This window comes from Daktulosphaira vitifoliae, unplaced genomic scaffold (genome assembly GCF_025091365.1).
Source record: "Daktulosphaira vitifoliae isolate Bord-2020 unplaced genomic scaffold, ASM2509136v1 Scaffold_5, whole genome shotgun sequence".
In the NCBI taxonomy this organism is placed as follows: Eukaryota; Metazoa; Arthropoda; class Insecta; order Hemiptera; family Phylloxeridae; genus Daktulosphaira; species Daktulosphaira vitifoliae.
Genome location: NW_026099576.1, coordinates 23,992,928 through 24,015,516, shown reverse-complemented (window position 1 = coordinate 24,015,516; position 22,589 = coordinate 23,992,928). Strand labels below are relative to the sequence as shown.

General features: G+C 26.7%; 2 protein-coding genes across 2 annotated transcripts; one reads left to right on the top strand and one right to left on the bottom strand.

The window, feature by feature from the left end:
* Positions 1-529: 529 nt before the first annotated feature.
* LOC126908251 (zinc finger MYM-type protein 1-like) lies at positions 530-9,770 on the top strand. Its single transcript, XM_050690164.1, has 6 exons — positions 530-558; positions 620-753; positions 2,085-2,282; positions 2,385-3,155; positions 6,556-6,678; positions 9,673-9,770. Exons 1-6 carry the CDS (start codon positions 530-532, stop codon positions 9,768-9,770), a joined length of 1,353 nt encoding a protein of 450 aa, XP_050546121.1.
* Positions 9,771-10,266: 496 nt separating this feature from the next.
* Positions 10,267-11,792, bottom strand: LOC126906980 (uncharacterized). Its single transcript, XM_050687965.1, has 3 exons — positions 11,775-11,792; positions 11,564-11,643; positions 10,267-11,018 (listed from the first exon to the last, which is right to left on the bottom strand). Exons 2-3 carry the CDS (start codon positions 11,609-11,611, stop codon positions 10,272-10,274), a joined length of 795 nt encoding a protein of 264 aa, XP_050543922.1. The 5' UTR covers positions 11,612-11,643; positions 11,775-11,792; the 3' UTR covers positions 10,267-10,271.
* Positions 11,793-22,589: the final 10,797 nt, after the last annotated feature.

The following is a 22,589-nucleotide window of genomic DNA, read 5'->3' as shown; positions in this document are numbered from 1 at the left end:
AAATTAATTAGTTCTTGTGATTATATTTTTTAAATTTGTATATTTAAAAATACCTGCTATTTAAACAGAAGTAATACATTTGAAATACAATTTCAAACATTATAAAGGTAAACGTAGAAATATTGTATTAAATTTATATAATTTATATGGATTATATAGATCAATTGGTTTACTAATTTATCCATGTTCATTTTTCACTCAACTCGCATATGCACATACACTCGAGATACGCGATTAGACAAGGCAAGTTATTTTAATCGACGAATATCGTAGAAAAATAGTCATAATAATAAAACCATTTATTCACCGAAATAACAAACTGTTTGTACCGGTAATTTTTAGTATGTGTTCGTTTTTCGTGATCGTTGGAGCTTAAATATCGGGTACCAAAATAAAATGAGTGGCCGATTACGTGATAAATATCGAAAATTTAAAAGTGGTGCTGAAAAGCGAAAACTTAAAAATATTCAAAAAAAACAGGATAAACTTTTAAAAAACTCTTTATGTAAATTTTTAAAAAAAGATCAAAATGATTGTGTTGAAGGAAGTAGTAGTCAAGTTAACATTGAAAATAACGAACAAAAATTATTGTTAGATAATATTACTATTGAAACAAAAGAATTACAACCAGTAGCAAGACTGAACAGAATGAAGTAAATGAAAATCTTCAACAACTATCAAAAGATTTACTACTCCAAAAAGATACAGAGAACAAAAAGGTACAGGACGATGAAATTGATTATGACGATCCAGGTAAATGGCAAAATATTACAGTTAAATTACGAGTTTATTTAATAGAGAACTCGCCTTATAAAATTATACATTATAATTTTCCATTAAACGACGAAGGTAGAAAATTCAGCATAACACATTATAATCGAATAATGGGCAACGGTGAAAAAGTGATAAGAAATTGGCTTTTATATTCTAAATCTTTAAATCGAGTTTTTTGTCTCTATTGTCGTTTATTTTCTTCAAATTCAACTTCATCATTGGCGCCAGAAGGATTTTCTAATTGGAAACAGATAATTGAACGTTTAATCCTTAAACAGTCGCGTGGGGGTCTAGTATACCCCCACATAAATAAAAACAGATGTATTATATTGCATAAAAGGTGTACATAGATATAAATTTAGAAGATGGTTTTTATAGTAATATTGAATAGATTTTCATAAATAAATACCTTCGAAAAAAAAATTTGTGACTTAAAATATCCATCAAAATTGAAATGGGTCATATTGACCCCCACGCGACTATGAACGTTATAATTTTTTTTTTGGACTTGTATTTTTTTCAAAATATCGTTTTATCATAAATGCAATGTTATAATCGATAAAATATTAAGGAATTGAGATTATGTGGATCTGCCACCGACTGTGCAATTAAGTTTTAAAAATAAATAATTTATTGAGAATTTCCACTACTCGATGATATGGAACAAATACGAACTAAACATGTAATAAATACATCCCGTCGCAATGTAGACACATTGATTATCGGTGCCTCATTTACAATTACCACTATTCACATTTACCCCTCCTGACCCTACTCATATTATAATAATTATATTGTATTGTAATATAAATAATAAAAAAATTCAATTCAGAAAAATGATTATGTAAATGTAAATACACATAAAACTAGTAAATATAAGCCATGTTTGAGCTCAAAGAAATACAAGAAAAATTAATAAAAATACATTTTGTAATAGTAAAAGCTTTTATTTACTGTCTTAAAAATAATATTTTGCAGTTAAAATCATTTTTTTACAAACCAAAATTTTTAAATGAAATTTTGAAAATTAAGTAATTTTTTTTTTTTTTGTAATATAATTTTTAGTAATGCACATAATTTTGTCATTTATTTATTTTTTAATTTAAATTTTTTAATTGTTATTCATATTTATATATCATATGGTAACAAATAATGTCTTTGAATTAAAAAAAATGAACTTTTTTATACATATTTTATACTTTTTTAGAAATGGGGTCTAATAGACCCCCACGCGACTATGAACGTTAAAAATAGGTATGCGCCTGCTTAAGGGTTAAAAGAGCACGAATTATCTATTTCACATAATATAGCTCAAGAAAAATGGCTACAACTACGTATGAGACTTATTCTCCATACAATTATAGATAATGATATTCAAAGAAATGTAAATATTGAAAAAGAACGTTGGCGTAATAATCTTAAACGAATTATTGCATGTATAGAATTTTTAGCAGAGCATAATGATGCTTTTCGTGGTACAAGTTCTAAGTTATATACAGCTAATAATGGTAAATTTTTAGGCTTACTTCAAATTATTACAAAATTTGATTTAATTATGGCTGATCATTTAAAACGTGTATATAATAATGACATCTATGATCATTATTTAGGTCCTAGGATACAAAATGAACTTATTAATATTATTGCCACAAAAATACGTGATGAAATAATAAATCGAGTAAGACAAAGTAAATATTTCACAATTTTAATAAACCCTGATAAAGGCCACAAGGAGCAGCTTACATTTTTATTGCGCGTTATAGAAATTTCGAAAGTTTTCAAATATGAAATAAATGAATATTTTATATGTTTCATTCATACTACAAGTAAAACTGGTTTGAATTTAACAGAGGAAAAAAAAGCACAATTGAAACTAATGAACATAGATTTAAATAATTTTCGTGGCCAAGCGTATGACAACGGGGCGAATATGATAGGTCATCATCAAGGAGTGCAGTCAAGAATCCTTTCTAAAAACCTAAGAGATTTTTTTGTTCCGTGCATTGCTCACAGCCTTAATTTACTTCTCGGAGATATAGCATTATCCGTACCAGCTGCTATGACATTTTTTGGGGTAATTCAAAGAATTTGTTCTATTTTTTCTGGCTCTACTGAAAGATGGACTATTCTTCTCAAATACGATTCAGATTTTACACTAAAACCAATGTCAGATACTAGATGGGAATCTCGAGTCGGATCGATTAAGCCTATCCGTTTTCAATTATGCCAAGTACATGACGCTTTAATAGAAATTAGTGAATCGACAAAGGATCCTAAAATAAAAAGTGAAAGCTCGTCATTAGCAAACTATGAAATTTGTTATGACTTTATTTTAAGTGTTGTTATTTGGTACGAACTGTTATCTGCTATAAATAAAGTTAGTAAGAGTCTTCAGAGCAAAAACAACCTAGCACAGGGGGGTCGCGGCACAGTGGTGACGTGGCATAGTTGGAAACAATCATAAAAGTAAAAATTTAAAGGAATAATTTATTTACCCTTATTAAATTTATTATCTATTTAATTTACCCATCTACTATCTTTTACTTTTTATAAAACTGTTACAATATCTGCTTTAAATTAATTCTCACCACTTTTAAAGGACCACACATTAAATACTTCTAAAATAAAAAAAAAAGTTGTATAAATTTTTTTATTGTTATTAACATTGCAAAATGATAACACAACCTAAGACGTAACAATACACAATAAAACATACTTCTGGAGGTTTAAAACAATTTGAATACTCTTTCATCTCAGCAATTGAACCCTATAATATAATCATTGAATTTTAATAATATTGATTTTAATTTTTAATGAGTTTAATTAATAAATTTTATTAGTGATACGTTTAAGAATAATTGACACTTACAGAAATATGATCCCAAAATGACACCAGTGAAATATCTGTTACTCCTCCCTATATAAAAAACAAATATTTGATATTTATAATTACAGTGAGTATTGAATAATTAATAGTTAAAAAAAGAATAATTAAGGTTCTAATGAAGTAGAATATTATATGATAACTTTCATCGTTCTAAGAAATGGTTAAATGTTATAATAAAAGATGGCACACGAATATTAAATAAAAAATATCTAAACTAAAATATGAAATTAAGTATCATTTAATGAACTATTTAAATTACTGTGTCAATTAAAAGTATAGCTCCAAAAACTTGCCTCCCAAAAAAACCCACACATAAAAATTAATACAAAAGAATATGTTTTGTAAAACATTTTTCAACAATAATTAAATTGGTACAATAAAAATAGCCGATTTATAACATAGAATAAATTTTATTAAATTTATGCATTTTTATAAGTGTTGTTGGAGGGCTGTATTCAAAACTTTTCATTTGTTGTTAATTATAAATAAATGGTCTACAAGGAATTTGTATCAGAGTCAAAAATATAGTTATCTAAAACCATTTTTTGTGCCGTTTTCAAATCAACAATTATATTTTTTCCATCACCACTAATTTTCAATATTATTAATAATCAGTTAAAAACTAGTATAAAAAAAGCTAAAGTTATAGTAATTTTGTAAATGAAACCTATTATTACACCAAACCTAATTTGACGACAAATACTTTAAAAATATTAGAAAATAATGATTTTAATTGTCTGTATGGAAAAAGCTAGTTAAGCAACTTTTTATTTGATAAAGGGGATTTTTTCAAATTTTGAGAGTAATATCTTAACTAGATAATAGTTGTGATTATTTGATGTGTAGTATAATTATTAATACATGTACTAAATGTCACATATATGAATAAAGCAAAAATCATCTAAGGAATGTTACCCCTTTTAAAGTATTCAAAATAATCATTTATTAACGCATGTTTTAAATCAGTCCCTTCCAATTCATTAACTACGCCTACATCAAGGTTTCTATCACAATTAACCAATTACAAATAATTATATAACATCTTGGGAATTTCACAAGAGATCTTTTTTTTGTTTACTTAATCCAGAATATAAAAAGCCATTTTTTTTATAGAAATCTCTCTCCGGGCTGCAGCTGCTGCTCTTCTCTCTTTCTGCTCCTCTGCTCAGATTTCAGATACTTTTGGTCAATATTTTCTTACATGGAATCTGCGCGAGTATAAATATTTTATCCCTAAGACTTAGTTTTTTTTCATATCATCCTAAATGGTGAACGTTGTTTTAGATAATTTATTAATATTTTACCCGCCAATAAGTTTTATTTATTTTTACTATTATCTAATATCCTTATAAGAAATTAATAATGTTTTATTATATTTAGTGATTTAGAATATTGTTCTGTCCTCATTTCTGGACATCCTTAAGTGTGCCGAAAAGAGTGAAGAAGCGTAATTTTATTTATATAGGTAAAATAACCTTATACATAATCGTACATTCATAATAAAACTTGTTGTGCTCATCGCTTATGAAAATCCTTAGATGTATTAGAATTAATTAGTCTTAGTAGTTATACCTTTGCCTGCGAAATCGCCAGCCTGATAGGACTATGCTAATTACATTCCGGTAACGTGCAGGTAGTTGAGGTAAAGAGTAATATTAAATTTATGAAAAAAATATTTTGGAGTTCGCTATATCAATTGTCAACCCAGTTCTAGAACTACTAGTACGACAATGTACTTTAGTCGTTCTACGGTCCGTAAAAATTTGTTCAGAAATATTATTTTCCGTAATTATATAGCCCCTCATAAATTACAATTAATAAAGAAATAATGGTAGCGTCGGTGATCACTTCTTACCTTTAAAAATATCATCAAACTTAATATAAAAAGCCCAAAATAATGAGCATTCTAGCTCAGATGTTACTCTGATCGTGGTCATTCGGTCAGTGATACTTAGATGCAGTCAGTAATTCTAAAAAGTACATGCAAGAAGTGATTCGCGGAGTCTACGTTATAATTGCATAAGAAAACAAAATTTATTTATTTCAGAGTATTAATAATAGCAAAGACTAATAATTTCACCATAAATACATAAGGTTTAGAATTAAATTTTATGAGTACATATATTAAGTAGGCATAGAGAAAAATCAAGTGATTATCGATAGTAAAAAATATACTAATTAAATTTGATAAATCGATAATGTTTGTACAGAGTTATTTGGCAGAGTTAAATCTTAGATACGTGTCTATTTCAAGAGTTAAGTAGGAGGTTTATTTATACTACTATGGGAGGTGACTCATATGACGACCTATCATCGATAACCGTCAAAACTCGTGGCATTTTTGATTAGTTTTATTTTAAAATACATATACATAAATTTATTATTTTATAACATAGGAGCTTAAAATGTTGTAAATTAAATTATTTTATAAAAATCGAAGAGCATTATATTAACTTATAATTTACTTAACGGTTATCAATTTTTTTATTCTTGATAAATCTAAACTCCGTATTTTGATTTGAATTTAACTTTAATGACTTATTTATGACATTACGTGTACGAATGTCTGCTATTTTATTGTTAAAAATAAATCTAGTTAAAACGAAAAAAAATTAAAATTAATTTTCTTTAAATTACTTTTAAAACTCTAAGTAAAGCAACATTAAAAGTTCATGTTTTTTTTTAATATCGAAAAATATCAAAATAAGGGAACTTTATAATAAACGTGAATTATACAAACTTGATCGCGAAATTAATTTATGTGAAAAAAATTAGATAAATCACGTATTTCTAATGTACGATAATTTTTTTAATATATTATACGTCATGACTTCTTTTTTTTCCTTGGCTTATCAAAACTGTTTATATCAGCCCCTCATATCTTAAACTTCCAGATAGCATGTCTAAACTTGCAGAATGTCGTTCAAATAGTGGGCTATGTTCTAAGGAATTTGTTTGGGACAGTTTAAAGACTCGTACTGATGGAACACAACTTAGTCCTATAATATGGTGGAATGGTACTTGTTCTTCAGTTAAAATTTATATGTTAGAATGCTCCCCCATATCTGTATCGACAGAATACAGTTTTTCAACGTATGGCCTTGTTAATACAACTCAAAATAACAAATAATCGAGCATCCAAACTAGTGTACATTAAACATAATTTAAAAATTGAAAAAGATTTGAAGATTAAAAATTTAAATGGTATCTGTGATTATCAACATTATAATGAACTCACTGATTTCAATTCTTATTATGAAAATATAGAATTAGTAGGTGGTTTAAGTAAATGTGAATCTATTTCAGATAACGAGAATGAAATAAATGAACTATTTGATAATATCATGGCACATACAAATTAAAATTATTAAATAATTTATACTAGACAAAAATTATTTCTTAGTACTCTGTGATACTAAAATTTATAAGCGATAAGGTTTAAGGTACTTCTTTTTAAAGCAACAATTTTAGATTTTAAGATTACTATAAGATGCTACATTTTTAATTTTTTAATAGTTTATTCAAAATATAGAATTTTATTTTGTTAAGAAAAGGTGAATTTTATTATCTTATGTATTGTATTATTGAAAATTTTAAGTTTTTAATGTGGTAAAATTTCAATTGTGTATTTATAATTATTTAAAAGGGCAGAGTTCTCAGTATTTAAACATCATGGGTAGTTTTTGGTTGCAAGTTGACTATAGTTGGTATTTAGTTGATACTAAATCATCCTCTATACAGGAATTCAGGTAAGAGAAATACCTAAAATTCAGTACTTAAACTAATTACTCCCTGAACATTTTGTTTTCATGAATTTTGCTAAAAGCTTTTTCAATAAGTACGCATTTATTTATTGAGTTTTATAAAAAATAATCTCTTTAAAGTTTATTTAGTGTTCAATTTCCCTAATTTTAAGCTGCCACAAGGTAATATTCGGTATTATATACTTATTATACAACAATAAAATAATATACTGTATTTTAAAAACTCTAGAAATATAAGGTAGGTATTTGCACAAGTTAAAAAGTTTTAAATTGCGCTTTAAGTTCATTGCTTAACTTATAATGAACGTTGAATAAAGATGTAATGAAAGAATATTTTCGGTAACAGGACATTCTTCTGTAGATTATTATGGGACAATAAATTATAAAAAAAATAGAACTAAGCAAATTATTTTTGAATATTGTATTAAATAATTATTATTATTATATAATTAATTATGTTATTATTTATTTTATAATAATATTATTCTTTGTTTTTTGATACACTTGTATTTTCGTCAATGTTTTACTAAATTTTATTTTAAACAATTAAATGTAATTTCCTTATTAATCTTAACTGTAATATATACTTTTATAACGCAAGTATCTTAAGTGTATTTTATTCTCGTACCTTAATCTAGACACGGACTGCGTTATGTTTTACATATAAACCATATACAACTACAATTATCATAATTGTAGTTAATGAACCACGAACCGTTATAATCGTTAATATTTAATGACGTATTAACTCAAATTAAATTATTAATCAACTAAAAATTAATCACTGATTTGTGTATATTGTATACTAACCAGAGGTTAGTGTACCTGAATTTCATTAGAGAACACTGGTTTACTCTCTCGAGACTATAAAAAAGGCCATTTTTCTTACGTCTAGGTGATTTTTGTTGGATTTTTTTGTATGGAGTAATTTTTTTGATCCTTCTAGTCAATATATTCTTACATGAAAACAGTGCAAGAATAAATGAATATTTTTTTTTTAAGACTTCGTTTTTTTCTCATATTACCCTAACTGGCAAACACTATTTTTCAAATGATTTAATGAACGTATTATTGCGGCGGGTATTCGACGCTAGACATTTATTGGACTTTACACCACGACGATAACGCGTGAGTGTAACAGTCCGGTTTACAGGGGAGCGTTGGCTGAGAAGGAGCTGAAACGACTGCGGGGTGTTAGACGGGTGACAACGCCGTGGCCGTGTGAAATACCCCCCTCCCCACCAAGCCACCGCATCACTATAAAGGCCGATTGAGATAGTGCAAATGGCACTCGGTACTTAAGTCAAATATATTAATGACGCATAATGCAATAAAAAGCCGCAATGCTTACGTTGTATGTTTGATGAGGTGGGTGGTCATGATCCGCGTAGTGCGCGTGGAAGGGAGGGGGTGGGGATCTAGTCAAATAAAATTTGGATTGGCCGATAACCAGTTTTAATTTTGATTTAAATAGTTTTTTATTATTACTTTTTAAGATAATAACATTTAAAAATTTCGCAAAGGTGTAGAGCGGGGTAGTATTTAGCAACTCTCTAGTTTTACCATAAGGCATATATAAAAATTTATCCACGTTGTGCATACCGCTCAATTAATAACTAAAAATTATATTAACTCAAAAAGTAATAATACAATTCATGTTTTCCACTTGTCAACTTTTCATTTAAACCATTTTCCAATAAAAATATAATATCTAACTTTAGAAATTTACCCTTAGAAATTATTTTATAATAAACACAATATTTAACCAAATAATAAAAGGGAAGTATACTTATTAAATCACACTGTCTGTAATGTATATTAATATAATATATAATATATTATTTATAACATAATCATGTGATTATTTTTAATTCTACATTTGTGATAAAATACTATATTGGATACTTCAGTTTTCAATAAATATAATCTTTTTAAATAATCTTTCATTAGCAAGTTCAAATGTATTTCTTAATTAAATTTTAATATTATATTAAATTTTTTATTTTACATTTATTTTTTGTGCCGGAAAATAAATATACTTTGGTACCAGTTAAATATATTATTTACTAAGGCAAAATGTGTTCTTATAAGTGGCCAAAAAAAGAAAATGTTAATAATATGATTAAATATTTTATTGAGCCAAATAATGATTTAACATACCCCATCACGGTAGTATCTCAGTATTTTGGTAAGTTTTATGATTATATTTAATAATTTAAATTAATTTATACTTGTACATTGTTTAAGATGATTATTCTGAAGCTTCTATGAAAGAAAAAAAAATATTTACATCTTCAGATTCTACACCAACCAAGAAAAAGGATCAAACAGAATGTAGCAATTGATGATAGGATTAATGGTAAATTTACTACCTAACTTTATAGGATAGTTTTATTTCTTATATTTTCTTGTACTTGAACAATATGCCAAGATAATTTCTAGAGTTTTTGAATGTATACAAAAATATTAATTTATATATACTGTAGTATTGATATAACTAAAACACCTAACAGGATAATATATTAGTGTTTTTTTTTTTTTTTTGAGATCCTGAAAATGTTCCAATCAAAATCTGTAAAGTTTCAATTACCAATATAATATTAAATTAAACATTTAAACATTTTATCATATTTGAATAAGTACTCTGTTAATAATATTTTTAAAACTATTTATTTAAGATGCTATAAATAAATACAGGGTAAATTAATATATCAATAAATCCTGTAAATTATTATCATAATATTTTACTAAAACAAATAATATATTCTAATTTTAATTTAAAAATAATAGACTACACAAACTTTAGTAAGAAATTGTTATATTATTAGATAAGAAATTATTAAAAGTTAAAAATCTATTGTGAAAACATTTTCATATTCTAGGTTAATTAAACTAATAATTTTCTGAAATTTTTTTTCTATATCACATAGTTCTGTTGGTATGTTTTGAAATTCATTTTCTTCGTGTGGTGTGGGAAATCCATTTAATACTTTATCTAATAGATATTGTGGTAATATGGGCTTTTTAAAAATTGTATATGTATTGTCGTCTTCATTTAAATCATGCGAGTAGTTATTATTTTCTTTGGTCGATAAGAAGAATGTTTTTACGTAATTAAATACCATTGATTTTAAATAACACATTGCATTACTACATAAATTTAATCCTCGAAGTTCTTCTAAATCGAAATATAAGGCTTTGCAGTCTTTCAATTTTATCGCTGCATCGTTTAATATATCTAAATTTTCTTTTATTTGGTTCAAATATGATTCTAATTGTCTAATTCTTAGTGCCTCAAAACCATATACAATTAGTAAAATCGCATACTTAATAGTTCGAAAATACATGATCATTATTGCTCTGTTAATTGTGTATGTAATATTTTTTTCATACGATGTTGAATTATTTATGAAATTTTTAATTGTTGTTTGGGGTAACTTATTATATTCATCCGTTTCATAATACGAATGAACAAGATCCTCTTTGGCATATTTCCATAAAGATAAATTCTCGACTTTTCTTAAATGATCTCTAGTTTCTTCATCATAAATCGTATCATTTAATACGGGTGTGTTACTATCCAGTTTACTGTTCTATTAAAAATAAATTAAAATTTTTTATAAAATTGTAATATCTATCGATTATTACTTTATTTGCACTCGTATATTAAATAATAAAACCCAGTACAGTCGAAGCCTCACATAGTGAACTCCAATAAGAATTAAAATCATATAGTTATACTATACCACTATCATATTACGCACGGATAAAAGTGTACATTAAAAAAAAATGTTGGATTAAAAATTAAAAAATTAACGAAACTGTGGAACTGTTAACTTTAGTCCTACATTAAACATTTGATATTCCGATAGACATTTTACTTAGTAATGTTAGTGATTCACTAGCAGTACCTATGTATCTTCTACCTAAATTTTTTTCTCCTAGTTAAGTTAAAAACTGTATCTGTTCTTTTCCACTTGGTAAAACCCTAGGCTACGATTTAATTACAGTCGAGGTTGTTCGAAAGTTAACAAAAAAGCAATAATTTTTCTGATTTATATTATAATTTAGTACTTCGGAAATCATAATCTCCGCAATTTTTTTTCAAGTGCACGTATAGTATTAAACATAAACTCACTTCGATTTTAACTATTATGAATTGAATTCGGTGGTCTATACTATCCATAAATGACTTTAATCTTATATTGATTTCTTTTGCTGAAATTAAAATGATTTTATAATTTGATAGTTTTGTTAAAGATACTATATTGAATTTCTATTATGTCATGATGATACATTAATATGTTTCAACATGTGTCATACAGCTTTTTCACATGACCTATACGTACCGTATTCGAAAGTGTAATCATTTCCTTTGTAATTAAAAACAATGTTTTTTTTTCGAACGTCTTAAATTTATAAATAACAATGATTAAAAAAAATAAAAATAACTTAATTTTTTTGGAAAGTTAAAACTTATAATTGAATCTATTTTCTTGAAAAGAAACTTTTTAGAAAATACATAAAATGATTTGTAAATACAAATATTATTGCTGTTCCGCACCAAACACGTGTGCAAATTCAAAATTATTTAAATCGATTTTTCAACAAAAATTTTCTGTGTCTAATACTGTTAATCGCCTCAATTCAACTCCATGCCAAATACCACCTCTTCAATATCATTACAATGCTAATCGTACCGTCGTCAATTTCCGCCACCCGCTACCAATTGACACGTCTACTCGTTGCTCAAACGCTCAACCTAATAATAAAAAAAGTTGTTTCACCACTAGTATTTAAAAAAAAAACAAGATCAATTAAACTCATAACAGCTCTTTTTATGATTTGTCAGATAGGACTGGCAAACAGTTAAAAATAGTTCACTCAGTTATAATAAAATCACCTTGAAAACGTATTGTTTCTACAATTCGCTACTCTGCAATTACTCTTGCAGTAGTTAAACCAAAGATCTATGCTGATGTACCTATTAATAATCAAGATACAAATGAAAATATAATACAAAATCCTCCTCTTATGTTCATACAAACTCAATTAGTTTATAGTAATATTTGTGCTAAAATCAAAGAACTAACAAACTTGGATAGATTTAAATCAAAGAGCTCTACGAAAGATTTGAAATTTCAAACCTATAAATCTGATTATATTAAAATTATAACTAATTATTTCAAAGAAAACAACATAATTTTTCACTCCTACCAGGCCAAAGTAGATAAACCATATAGAATATTAATTATACAATTACACCACTTTACGTAGATTTATTTTATTAAAGAGGATCTATTAAAACTCGGATTTCACACAAGTAATACAATGAATGCCTTGCAAAAATTAACGATAATTCCATTGTCTATATTTTTTATTGATCTAGAATGTATATAAATTTCATATGCGAACGGAAAAAAACCAATTTTGCTCATTTCATTTTTATTCGAACCCCACCCCCCANTATGCGAACGGAAAAAAACCAATTTTGCTCATTTCATTTTTATTCGAACTCCCCCCCCCCATAAGTACAGCTTAATTTGAATAAAAATTATTTTTCAAATAATATTTATTTCTAATGTTTTTCTTTAGCGGTTGAAATAAAAAACATTGTTAGTTATTTATTCACATTTAAGTCAAATATTATGTCGTAAAACATCAATAAAAAATACCAAAATAATTTTCTTAATCTTATTAATCTTATTAATATTTCAAGAAAAATCTAGCGGCTAGCATTAAAAGAATCATTGTGTATTAAATAAGCAACTTAATTATGTTTATTATTATTATTAAAAAAAATTAAGTTATAGTACTAATAACGTGTATGGCATGAACTTGAAAAGTATTCAATGTTTGGTAAATTGAGAAAAACAAGGAAATAAAAGTAATCAAATGTAAAATGCTCAATATTATATTTATTTTTCGATTAATGAAGTGATTGACGATAAAACAATCATCATGTTGATATATTATTGTAATTAAATGATTTATAGATTTATAAAATTATGTGTCTGAATATTCAGCACTTATAATAAAAGTAACGTACGATTTTAAATTGTATTATATGTTGTAGTTCTTTGGTAGTATAATACCATGTGTCATTCTAAAAAAATAAAAAAATATCAATGGTTTTTTATATTTTTACAAAATAAATTGTCAAATGGGTCAACATAAAATATTTTACAGATTTCATCATTTTACTTTCGTAAACAAACATGTTGATTATCTTAACAATATTTGTTATAATTTTTACGACTAAAATAACAATTAACTGCCCCATATTTAACCACCACCCAAAAGAGGCCCATTTGACGTCACAGTAAATATTTAGACTATTTTATTTATTACTCCAATTGTAAAACGTTGCAAATTTATGAATTTTCTATATAGAAAGTTTTCATATAAAATATACTATTTGTTAGGTAAACATCAATACGCTGTCGAGAAATTGTGTTGTGCTACACCGAGTTGTTATCGGTATTCTATCTATGTCTGCATTGTCTTCGCCATCTTAGCACTTTACAGCTATAAGCTCTATGGCGCTTGCGGTTCAGTAGTTTTGTACTGGTTTTGTTGTAAAAAATAAAATATTACCTTTGCGATTGTGACACCCTTGCGCGCACAGTATATCGCCGTTGGGTCTATATATTTTCTGAGATACATCACAGTACCGTTCATATAATATTGTACACGTTGGTCAGCTACTTACATTCGACTTCAATTGATCCTTTCTATATTGAACATTACGAATCAATATTCATCAGCCTTTTCAATTAGCCGATAAATATAATGATTGTCCATCATTTTTTGATGACTTACTTCCATTTATAATTTATTAATTGTTTAAATTAGCGCCATTGTTACATTAATATTAAGTGTCCCACTATCCACATTGGTGTATATAAGTCTTAATGATTCTTGTATAATACATTTAACTGTTATAATTATATATTGTAAAATTCATTCTACTTTCGGTCATACAGTCCACTCACCTTATTCCTTTTCCTCAGCATAGCCTGACTTAAGACAAAATAAAATAACGAATGTTAACGAACCCGCGTGAATAACACCGGGCGCTGCGTTCATATATTAATACCTTCCATCAAAATAAAAATACACGAGTAAATTTTTAGTTTTTATGAGAGGGCTGATTTCTACTTTTTCTCACTAAGCATACTTATGGTTAAGATACTTACAAAATCCAAAAAAATTTCTGCAATAATTTCACTATTATTTACAAAATCCTGGAATAAAATCCAAAAATACATTTATTCAGTTTGGTTATAATCAGAAATTTCATTGTGGGATGGTTAAAGCAGACATTTAAATAAAACAGCACTATGTATAACTAAGGATTATAACTTAAGCTCATAAGATATAAAAAAAGGGTTTTTAAGACTTTTATATTTTGTATAGGGCAATATGTTTTCTATCGTAAGTTAAAAAATTATAGTCTAATTTTATCAGGAAGGATTGTCTCTTATACTACAGATATAGACTGTTACAAGCCTATTTTCTGTGCACCGCATATAAGACGTAAGCAACAAAAAAAAAACATATTGCTATATACGACACAATTATGAATTGATAGCGACAAATTAATTTTACTTCCTATGATTTCTTGATCAGTTATGAATGTTTGTATTTTTTTATTTAAACACGACTAATCAAAATTAAATGCAAAAATTCATGAGTGATACGACTCAGGTCGCAATGATGTAGTCGACACTGGTTTTGATGGTACTGACCCGTGTGCCGTTTATTAATGAGCAAGTTATTTAAAAAACAAACAGAAAAGACGAACACAGTTTATAATAATCTGCGCAAAATATTGTGTCACTTTCGCTGGCTTCGAAGACGCGGTGTCCGACATGATCCTCAGGTGTCGAAAAGTTAGCAGCGTTGCTGATGACATGAGCGGGTGCGGATCGGTTCGTCGAGTCCGGTCGTGGGACACGTCCGGAGCCGTTGGCGACATCCTCGACGTTGTCACTTTGACAACGGGAAGAAGACTCAACGTATCATTTGTGGCGGATCGTCGTCGCGGCACTTGCTGGACTTGGCACCGTGGCGTAGGGTCGCGGTGTTGGTCAGTCAAACTACCAAAGTAGGACGGCGGTTGATAAAGGTGGCACGGGGCAACGTGTATCAAGAAGCGACATGGGACCATGTCATGTGTAAGTTACAAACACGAGGGGTGTTTGTAACATAAGTTTTGAAAATTAGTTGGAGTTGCTCAAAATATTGTTCATTTAAATTTTTACTTTTACAATTGTTTCAAACAACTTTTTTCCTAATAAAATGGGAAATTATGTTTTATGACAATCCACCTTTTATAAGGACGTAAAATTTCCCAAACCAAATGCGCTGTATAATCCCAAAAGACTTTTTTAACAATATTATCTATAACTATGTACTAAAATTATAACTAATATCATAAACGTGTTTTATTTAGAGATTTTAAAATTTTATATCATTCATTCGTACTTTCTTTTTTTAATAGTTAAAAAATAATAATGTAAATAATATAATCAAATTTTGTATACACGTTAAACTGAGTACACGATAATTTTTGTTTTTACAACTTAAGTCTCTAAACTACTAGAGTACGAGATATCGAAGTGTTTTCCATTACCCCGTGTTCTCTATTACTAAAACTGTTACAAGGTCTGATAAAAATAAATTCTCACCAATTTTAAAGGACCACATTGTAAATATTTCTAAAATAAAAAATTGTATGGTAGAATGTTTTTATTAAACATTGTGAAATGATAACACAATCTAATTGGTAACAATAAATAATAAACACTCATTTCTACCTTTTTGGGAAAATATACCTCCTCAATCCATTCAGCAACTGTAATCTATTATAAAACTAATGAATGTTAATATTTTAATATCAAAAGAGTTGATTCATAAAATTTATTGATTTTTCATTTAATAATGATTAAACTTACAAATTCCTTTTTATCATATGAAAGATCTAATTTTATTCCATTCTGAAAATATAATGAAAGAAAACATTTTACGTAATAAAACATAATTGAAAATTTTATATAAATATTTGACATTTATAATCTCAGTTAGCATAATAAATTTTTAATAAAAAAAAATAATAATTTAAAGTTTATATGAAAAATAAAATAATATTATGTTATCTCAGATCTAAGAAAGTGTTTTAGCGTTAAGTGTGAAGTTTTATGTTAAAAAAGTCACATGCAAATAAAATACAAAGCCTCTAAATGATTAAATTAAGTATCATTTAATAAATTATTTTAATTACTTTGTCAACTAAAAGTGCATTTCCAGTAACATCTCCAAAAAAATAACCACACATAAAAATAAATACAAAAGAATATATTTTATAAAACATTTTAAAAAATAATAAGATTTATACTGCATAAGTGACTGAATTATAATTCAGAATATATGCTATTAATTATTTCCATATTTATAGTTATTGAATTAAATAAAACATTAAAATACATCAAAATAAAAAATAAACAAAAATTATTTTAAACTACACCATAATGGCATATGTTTCGTATTTCCAGGACAATAATTTATAAATTATATTATTATTTATAAATGTGATAAAAAAATTTTTTTTACTTTTACTCTTTTAATTTTGAATGTTAATCACTATAATAAACTTTATTAAAACACAATAAATAAATGCTAACATTTTTATAAATAAATGTAAGTTTTTAAAATTGCCAAATGGATATTATTAGATTCTTATAATTAGACTGCAACTTAGCAGAAAAATTTGTAATATTGACACATAATTAATTCGGTGGTAATAAGAATATATAAAGAAACGTAGTTGACACTGGTTTTGAGGGTAAAGACCTGTGGGTCGTTTATTATAACACCTCGCAATATTCTTTAATGTTATTAATATTCTTTAACAGAAAAAAAAAGCAAAACGCTGAGTTTAGAATAACGCACATTTAGACTAGTTATTGGAGATGATCTCACTGCCATTGTGCGCCAAGGCGTTGACGAATCGAACGAACTAAGTGATTTTTGTGGTGTCACAAAAAAGACTAATTCAAAACATATTTGCGGTGGCCTTGTAGTACTTGCTGGACTTTTGTTATGTTAGGGACGTTGTTCGGAAGGTCTGTGTAGAGTTAGTCTGATGAGGCTAAAAATATCAGTTTATACATTGGAACCTTTTAAATTAATACTGGCTTAATCACTGTGTTATTATGTTAGTAATATTACTACATAATACTTCATATTATTAAACTACTCAGTTGTTTATAAAAGTATTTTTAAATAATTATTAAAAGTACCACTATCGATGATTTAAGTTAAAAAAGCTTAAAAAATCAGTTAAATTTGTTAAAAAGGTATCCAGCAATTTTAATTTACTTGCCCAAAACCTAATAAAACGCATTTAAGCTCAAATTTAATCAAATATATAAGAAAAACGTTGATATTTTTTCCAATCATTACGTTACATCATTAATGTTTAATGTTGGCTATTTTAATGGTTTCAATCGAGTAGAAATCATATGAAAATTTCAAAAACTTTTTGATACGATATGTATACAGAAAGATGATTTCTGTGAATATTTCATTATTTCTTCCTAAAAAGTTTCATTTGCGCAAGATGTTATTATGATTTTACTATCGTAAAAAAGCTGAAATTGATATATTAGCTTTTAGAAATAATATTCAGTTTGATTTTTAAAGAATATTACCCCTGTTTTTTTATTAGGGGAGAGCAGACAAGTTGAAACTTGAGAAAAAAAGGTGGTAGATTTAAAAAAATTTAGTAATATTTGGGAATATTTTGTGGAAATGTTCTAAATATATTAATTAAACAATGACAAATTTGTCGAAAATAATTTAAATAAACACATTTGTTTGTTTTAAATAGCACATGCAATTTATTTGCAAAAACGATATAGTATTGTTTTACAGCGTAAGGTTTCAACTTTAGTGTGATGAATAAATAACGATTTTTTTATAGTAATAGCTAAAAAAAACTTCACAAGTAAAACGTATTTGCGATATTATTTTTATTCGAATTAGAGGAGTACTAATTGGTATTTGAATATACATGAAATGAGGATAGTGTTTTTTTTCCGTCATTTGCATATTTAATATCTATTTATAATATCATTTCTTTATAATTAGCCAAATAATTTTAGTTACTGAAAAAAAATTTCCTTATAATTATCTAGAGGCATACTTAAGAGGTCATAAGATCAATTTCTTCTTAAAAATATTTTTAAATTAATTCTTTTTAATTACTCGGTAATCCAATTCAAAATTTTATAATATATGTATAAAATTTCTTAAGGGGCTAATGGTAACTCCGACTTAATTGGGGAATACATTTTTAAGCATAACCTAAATTTAGCTAAGGTATGTTTTTAGATGATTTATAATATTTTTTAAAATAAGTTTTTTTTTATTTTCGGTTTTCCCTAAATATTCTCATAATAAATGAATATTATTCTCTTTTCTTCTTCTTCTTCCTCGCCTTAATCTCAACTACTTTGAGTCGGCCACCCTTATCCTAAACTTCCACTTGACACGATCTTCCTCACCGCCTACGCTCACATCAGCTGTCTTCATATCGCCTTCAATAGCATTCCTCCATCTCTTTTTTGGTCTTCCTCTACCACTTCATTCTTTAACATTCATTTATATAACTGTTCTTACAGTTTCCGATTCTTTGTAATAAACAAAAAAAAGATAAAAATGAATGAGGGGGTTGAAGATGGTAAGAATGAAGTCGTATCTTGGGGTCGAACTATATTTATTTATTAAATAACAAAATATCCCTACCTCATTTATTCCTATTCTTGTTTATTACGTAATTTTTTAGAAGTAAGGCATGCAAATAAATATTCGCACTTGCCTTTATTTCCTTTAGTAATTGACCGAGTTGGTTTTATGGTGATTTCTTCCTTCAGTTCAAACAGTCGTTTATACTGTCTTGCGTTTATTTCGATTAATTAATCTCTCTGTGTACGTAAGATTTAGAAAAGGTATTCTGTACAATGTGATCTGCGTCTATTATAATTTGTCACCTTTTTTTATTTTCTTTAAATTCCTTTTACATTATATTATGTTTTTACTCATAATATTTTCGATGAATTCCCTACAGTCGATATCCATATTCTTAAAATTTACTCTGAACTAGTCAAAATATAATTATAAGAATATGTCTATGTATATTCAAAATATAATTAACAAGTTTGTGTTGTCTCAGCGTTTCTCAACGTAAAGCCTTAGCTGGCGCGGACACAGTTAATCTCGTTAATATATTTTAAATATTATTTCAATACACCTTTTACTATCCTTTACACCAACTGCATACACGTTACTGAAAGGTAATTGGTATAGTCTTTTATGGCTGGCGGATACACACGCAGAGAATATTTCCAAGATGTAGTTTCCTATCTTTCGGACTATATATTTTATGATGAACTCTACCCGGACTACTAGCTCTAGAACTGGCTTGTCAACGGATATAGCGCACTTCAAAAATACTTTTTTATAAGTTTAGTACTACTTTGTACCTCAAATGCCTACACGTTACCGAGAGGTAATTTGACATAGTCCCTTAGGGCTGGCGGGTAAACAGGCATAAAGTACTACTACTAAAACTAATTAATTCTAATCACAAATTATGCTTCTTCATTTAGTTCGGCACATTTAAAGCTGTCCAAAAATGAAGGGTACAATAATATTCAAAACCTTTATATAAAAATAGAAATTATATTTATTTGTCGTGGGAACATTAGGTGATAATGAAAATAAATAAAAATTTGTTCCTGTGTAAAATATTAATAAATCATCTAAGACAATGTTCACCACTTAAGATGATATATTTAAAAAAACACTAAGTCACAGGGACAAAATATTTACTTATGCTGACGCAGATTCCATGTAAGAGAATATTGAGAGAACGAGAGCAGAGCTATAGACCTAACGTATAACTATTATTTAAAAAAAAAAAATCAGCTAAAAATATTAATTGGATTAAAAGTTATTTAAGTTGTCAGTGAGTGCTGGGCCACCCTGTATAAAGTTTTTAAACTGTACTACAATATTAAAATAAATCATTGTGTTTAATTTAAAAGTTGTAAAACTTTATTTGTGAGTTTGATATTTTATTATTTTTTTAGAGGTATAATTTATTTTGTTTTTAACTGAACAATACATTAAAAATACGTTGTATTAAATACGAAATTGGAACAAATGTAGTACGAAAATACCATAACACAATTTTCTCGTACTTTAAAATACAAATGTTGAATTTATTTATACTTAGAACATAAAAGAAAAAAATTTAAATTAATCGAATATTATTGGACTGTATCCTAGTAGTTAAAAAAGTCACATTTATATAAAATCTTATAAACTTAACTTTGAGCTTTTTGCTCTAGATATTTGAAAAAATTTTAATTTTTAAATTAGTACATGTCCCAAAATAATTTAAAATCCTGTATACATATATAAATGTATCAGTATAGAATCTTCCGATCAAAATTGACATTGCAATGTTTAGTGGAGTTGGGGGACTTAGAGAGCAATTTTGCTTATATTGATCCCTAGTGGTTATTATTAATAATTATCTCTCAAACTTTTATAACATAAGTAAATTCATTTGATTATTCACAATTGATTTCATTTTAAAATGATATATACATACAAATAGCTCCCATAAATTAAGACGCAATATAAATACGTTTGTTCAATAATGTAAACAAAATATATATTTGAATTTATTATTTTCATGATAAAACGATGATAAATTTACGTCATTAAAAGAACAAATAATTATTAAGAGTATTGAATGAATCAAATTTAAAATAATGCATTAAATGTAAAATATTATGATCAAATCAATAACTTTATTGATAAATAGTAATAAGTTATTGTTAATGACTATTATAATTATTTAAAAGAACTCTTACTTCGTGAAATACACTTGGGGCTTTATTAAGCATAACCGCTATGCCTAAACTTCTCGAGTTTTAGCTTCGATGCGAAGCTGAGAAGGTATTGGTTTTACTAAGATGTGTTTTTTTTTTTTATTTTTTTTTTTTTTTTTGTCTGTTACCACTTTTTCTCAGCTCTCACCGAACCGATTTCTTTTAATGATACGTCAAAAGATCACAAATCGTATCTAGTCGAAGACATTACCCTTAAAAATTGAAAAAAATTCCCTCGTTCCCCATAAATGGGGGAAACCTCCAAAAAAATTACAAATTTAAAAATCGCTAATTTTTTCAATTTTTTCAATTTTTTTTACTTAAAAGTGCCGTAACATTTTCAAAAATGAACATATCAATATAATTCTTTTTTATATAGATGCATAATATCAGTACCTTTCATTTGGTATATTTTTTTCATAAATTTAACCCTTAATCTGCCCACAACAGGGGATTTAAAATGACAACTTTTTTACAAAAAATTAACTTTTTTAACTTATATTTTGAAAATGTTCCGGAAGGTCTGAATCTTTAATATATATCTTAAATTAAAGCTAATAAAATATGCTTTATCATGAAAAAAAAAAATTTCGGACTTTGTCTTATCTTCATGGTGAAAATGGCTACCAAATGCTATTTTTGTGTGAAAATTTTCGATTTTGTATTTTCCATTTTTAACTTTATTATGCTATAACTTTTTAAAAAATGTATGGATCAATACAATTTTTTCATGAGAAGTAGTATTTATATACATCTTTCATTGGATATACTTTTTTTTTAAATCGGACCATTTCCCTTAATACAGGGGGGATTCAAAGTATAAAAATGCATATAGAAAGTAGAACTTTTTCAACTTAACTTTTGAAAGTGTTCCGGAAGGTCTGACACTTTTATATATATCTTAAATTAAAGCTAATGTAATATACTTTATAATGGTAAAAAAAAATTTCGGACTTTATCTTATCTTCATGGTGAAAATGGCTACCGAATGCTATTTTTGTGTGAAAATTTTCGATTTTGTATTTTCCATTTTTAACTTTATTATGCTATAACTTTTTGAAAAATGTATGAATCATTACAATTTTTTTATGAGAAGTAGTATTTATATAGATCTTTCATTCGACATACTGTTTTTTTAAATCGGACCATTTCCCTAAATACAGGGGGGATTCAAAACATAAAAATGCATATAGAAAG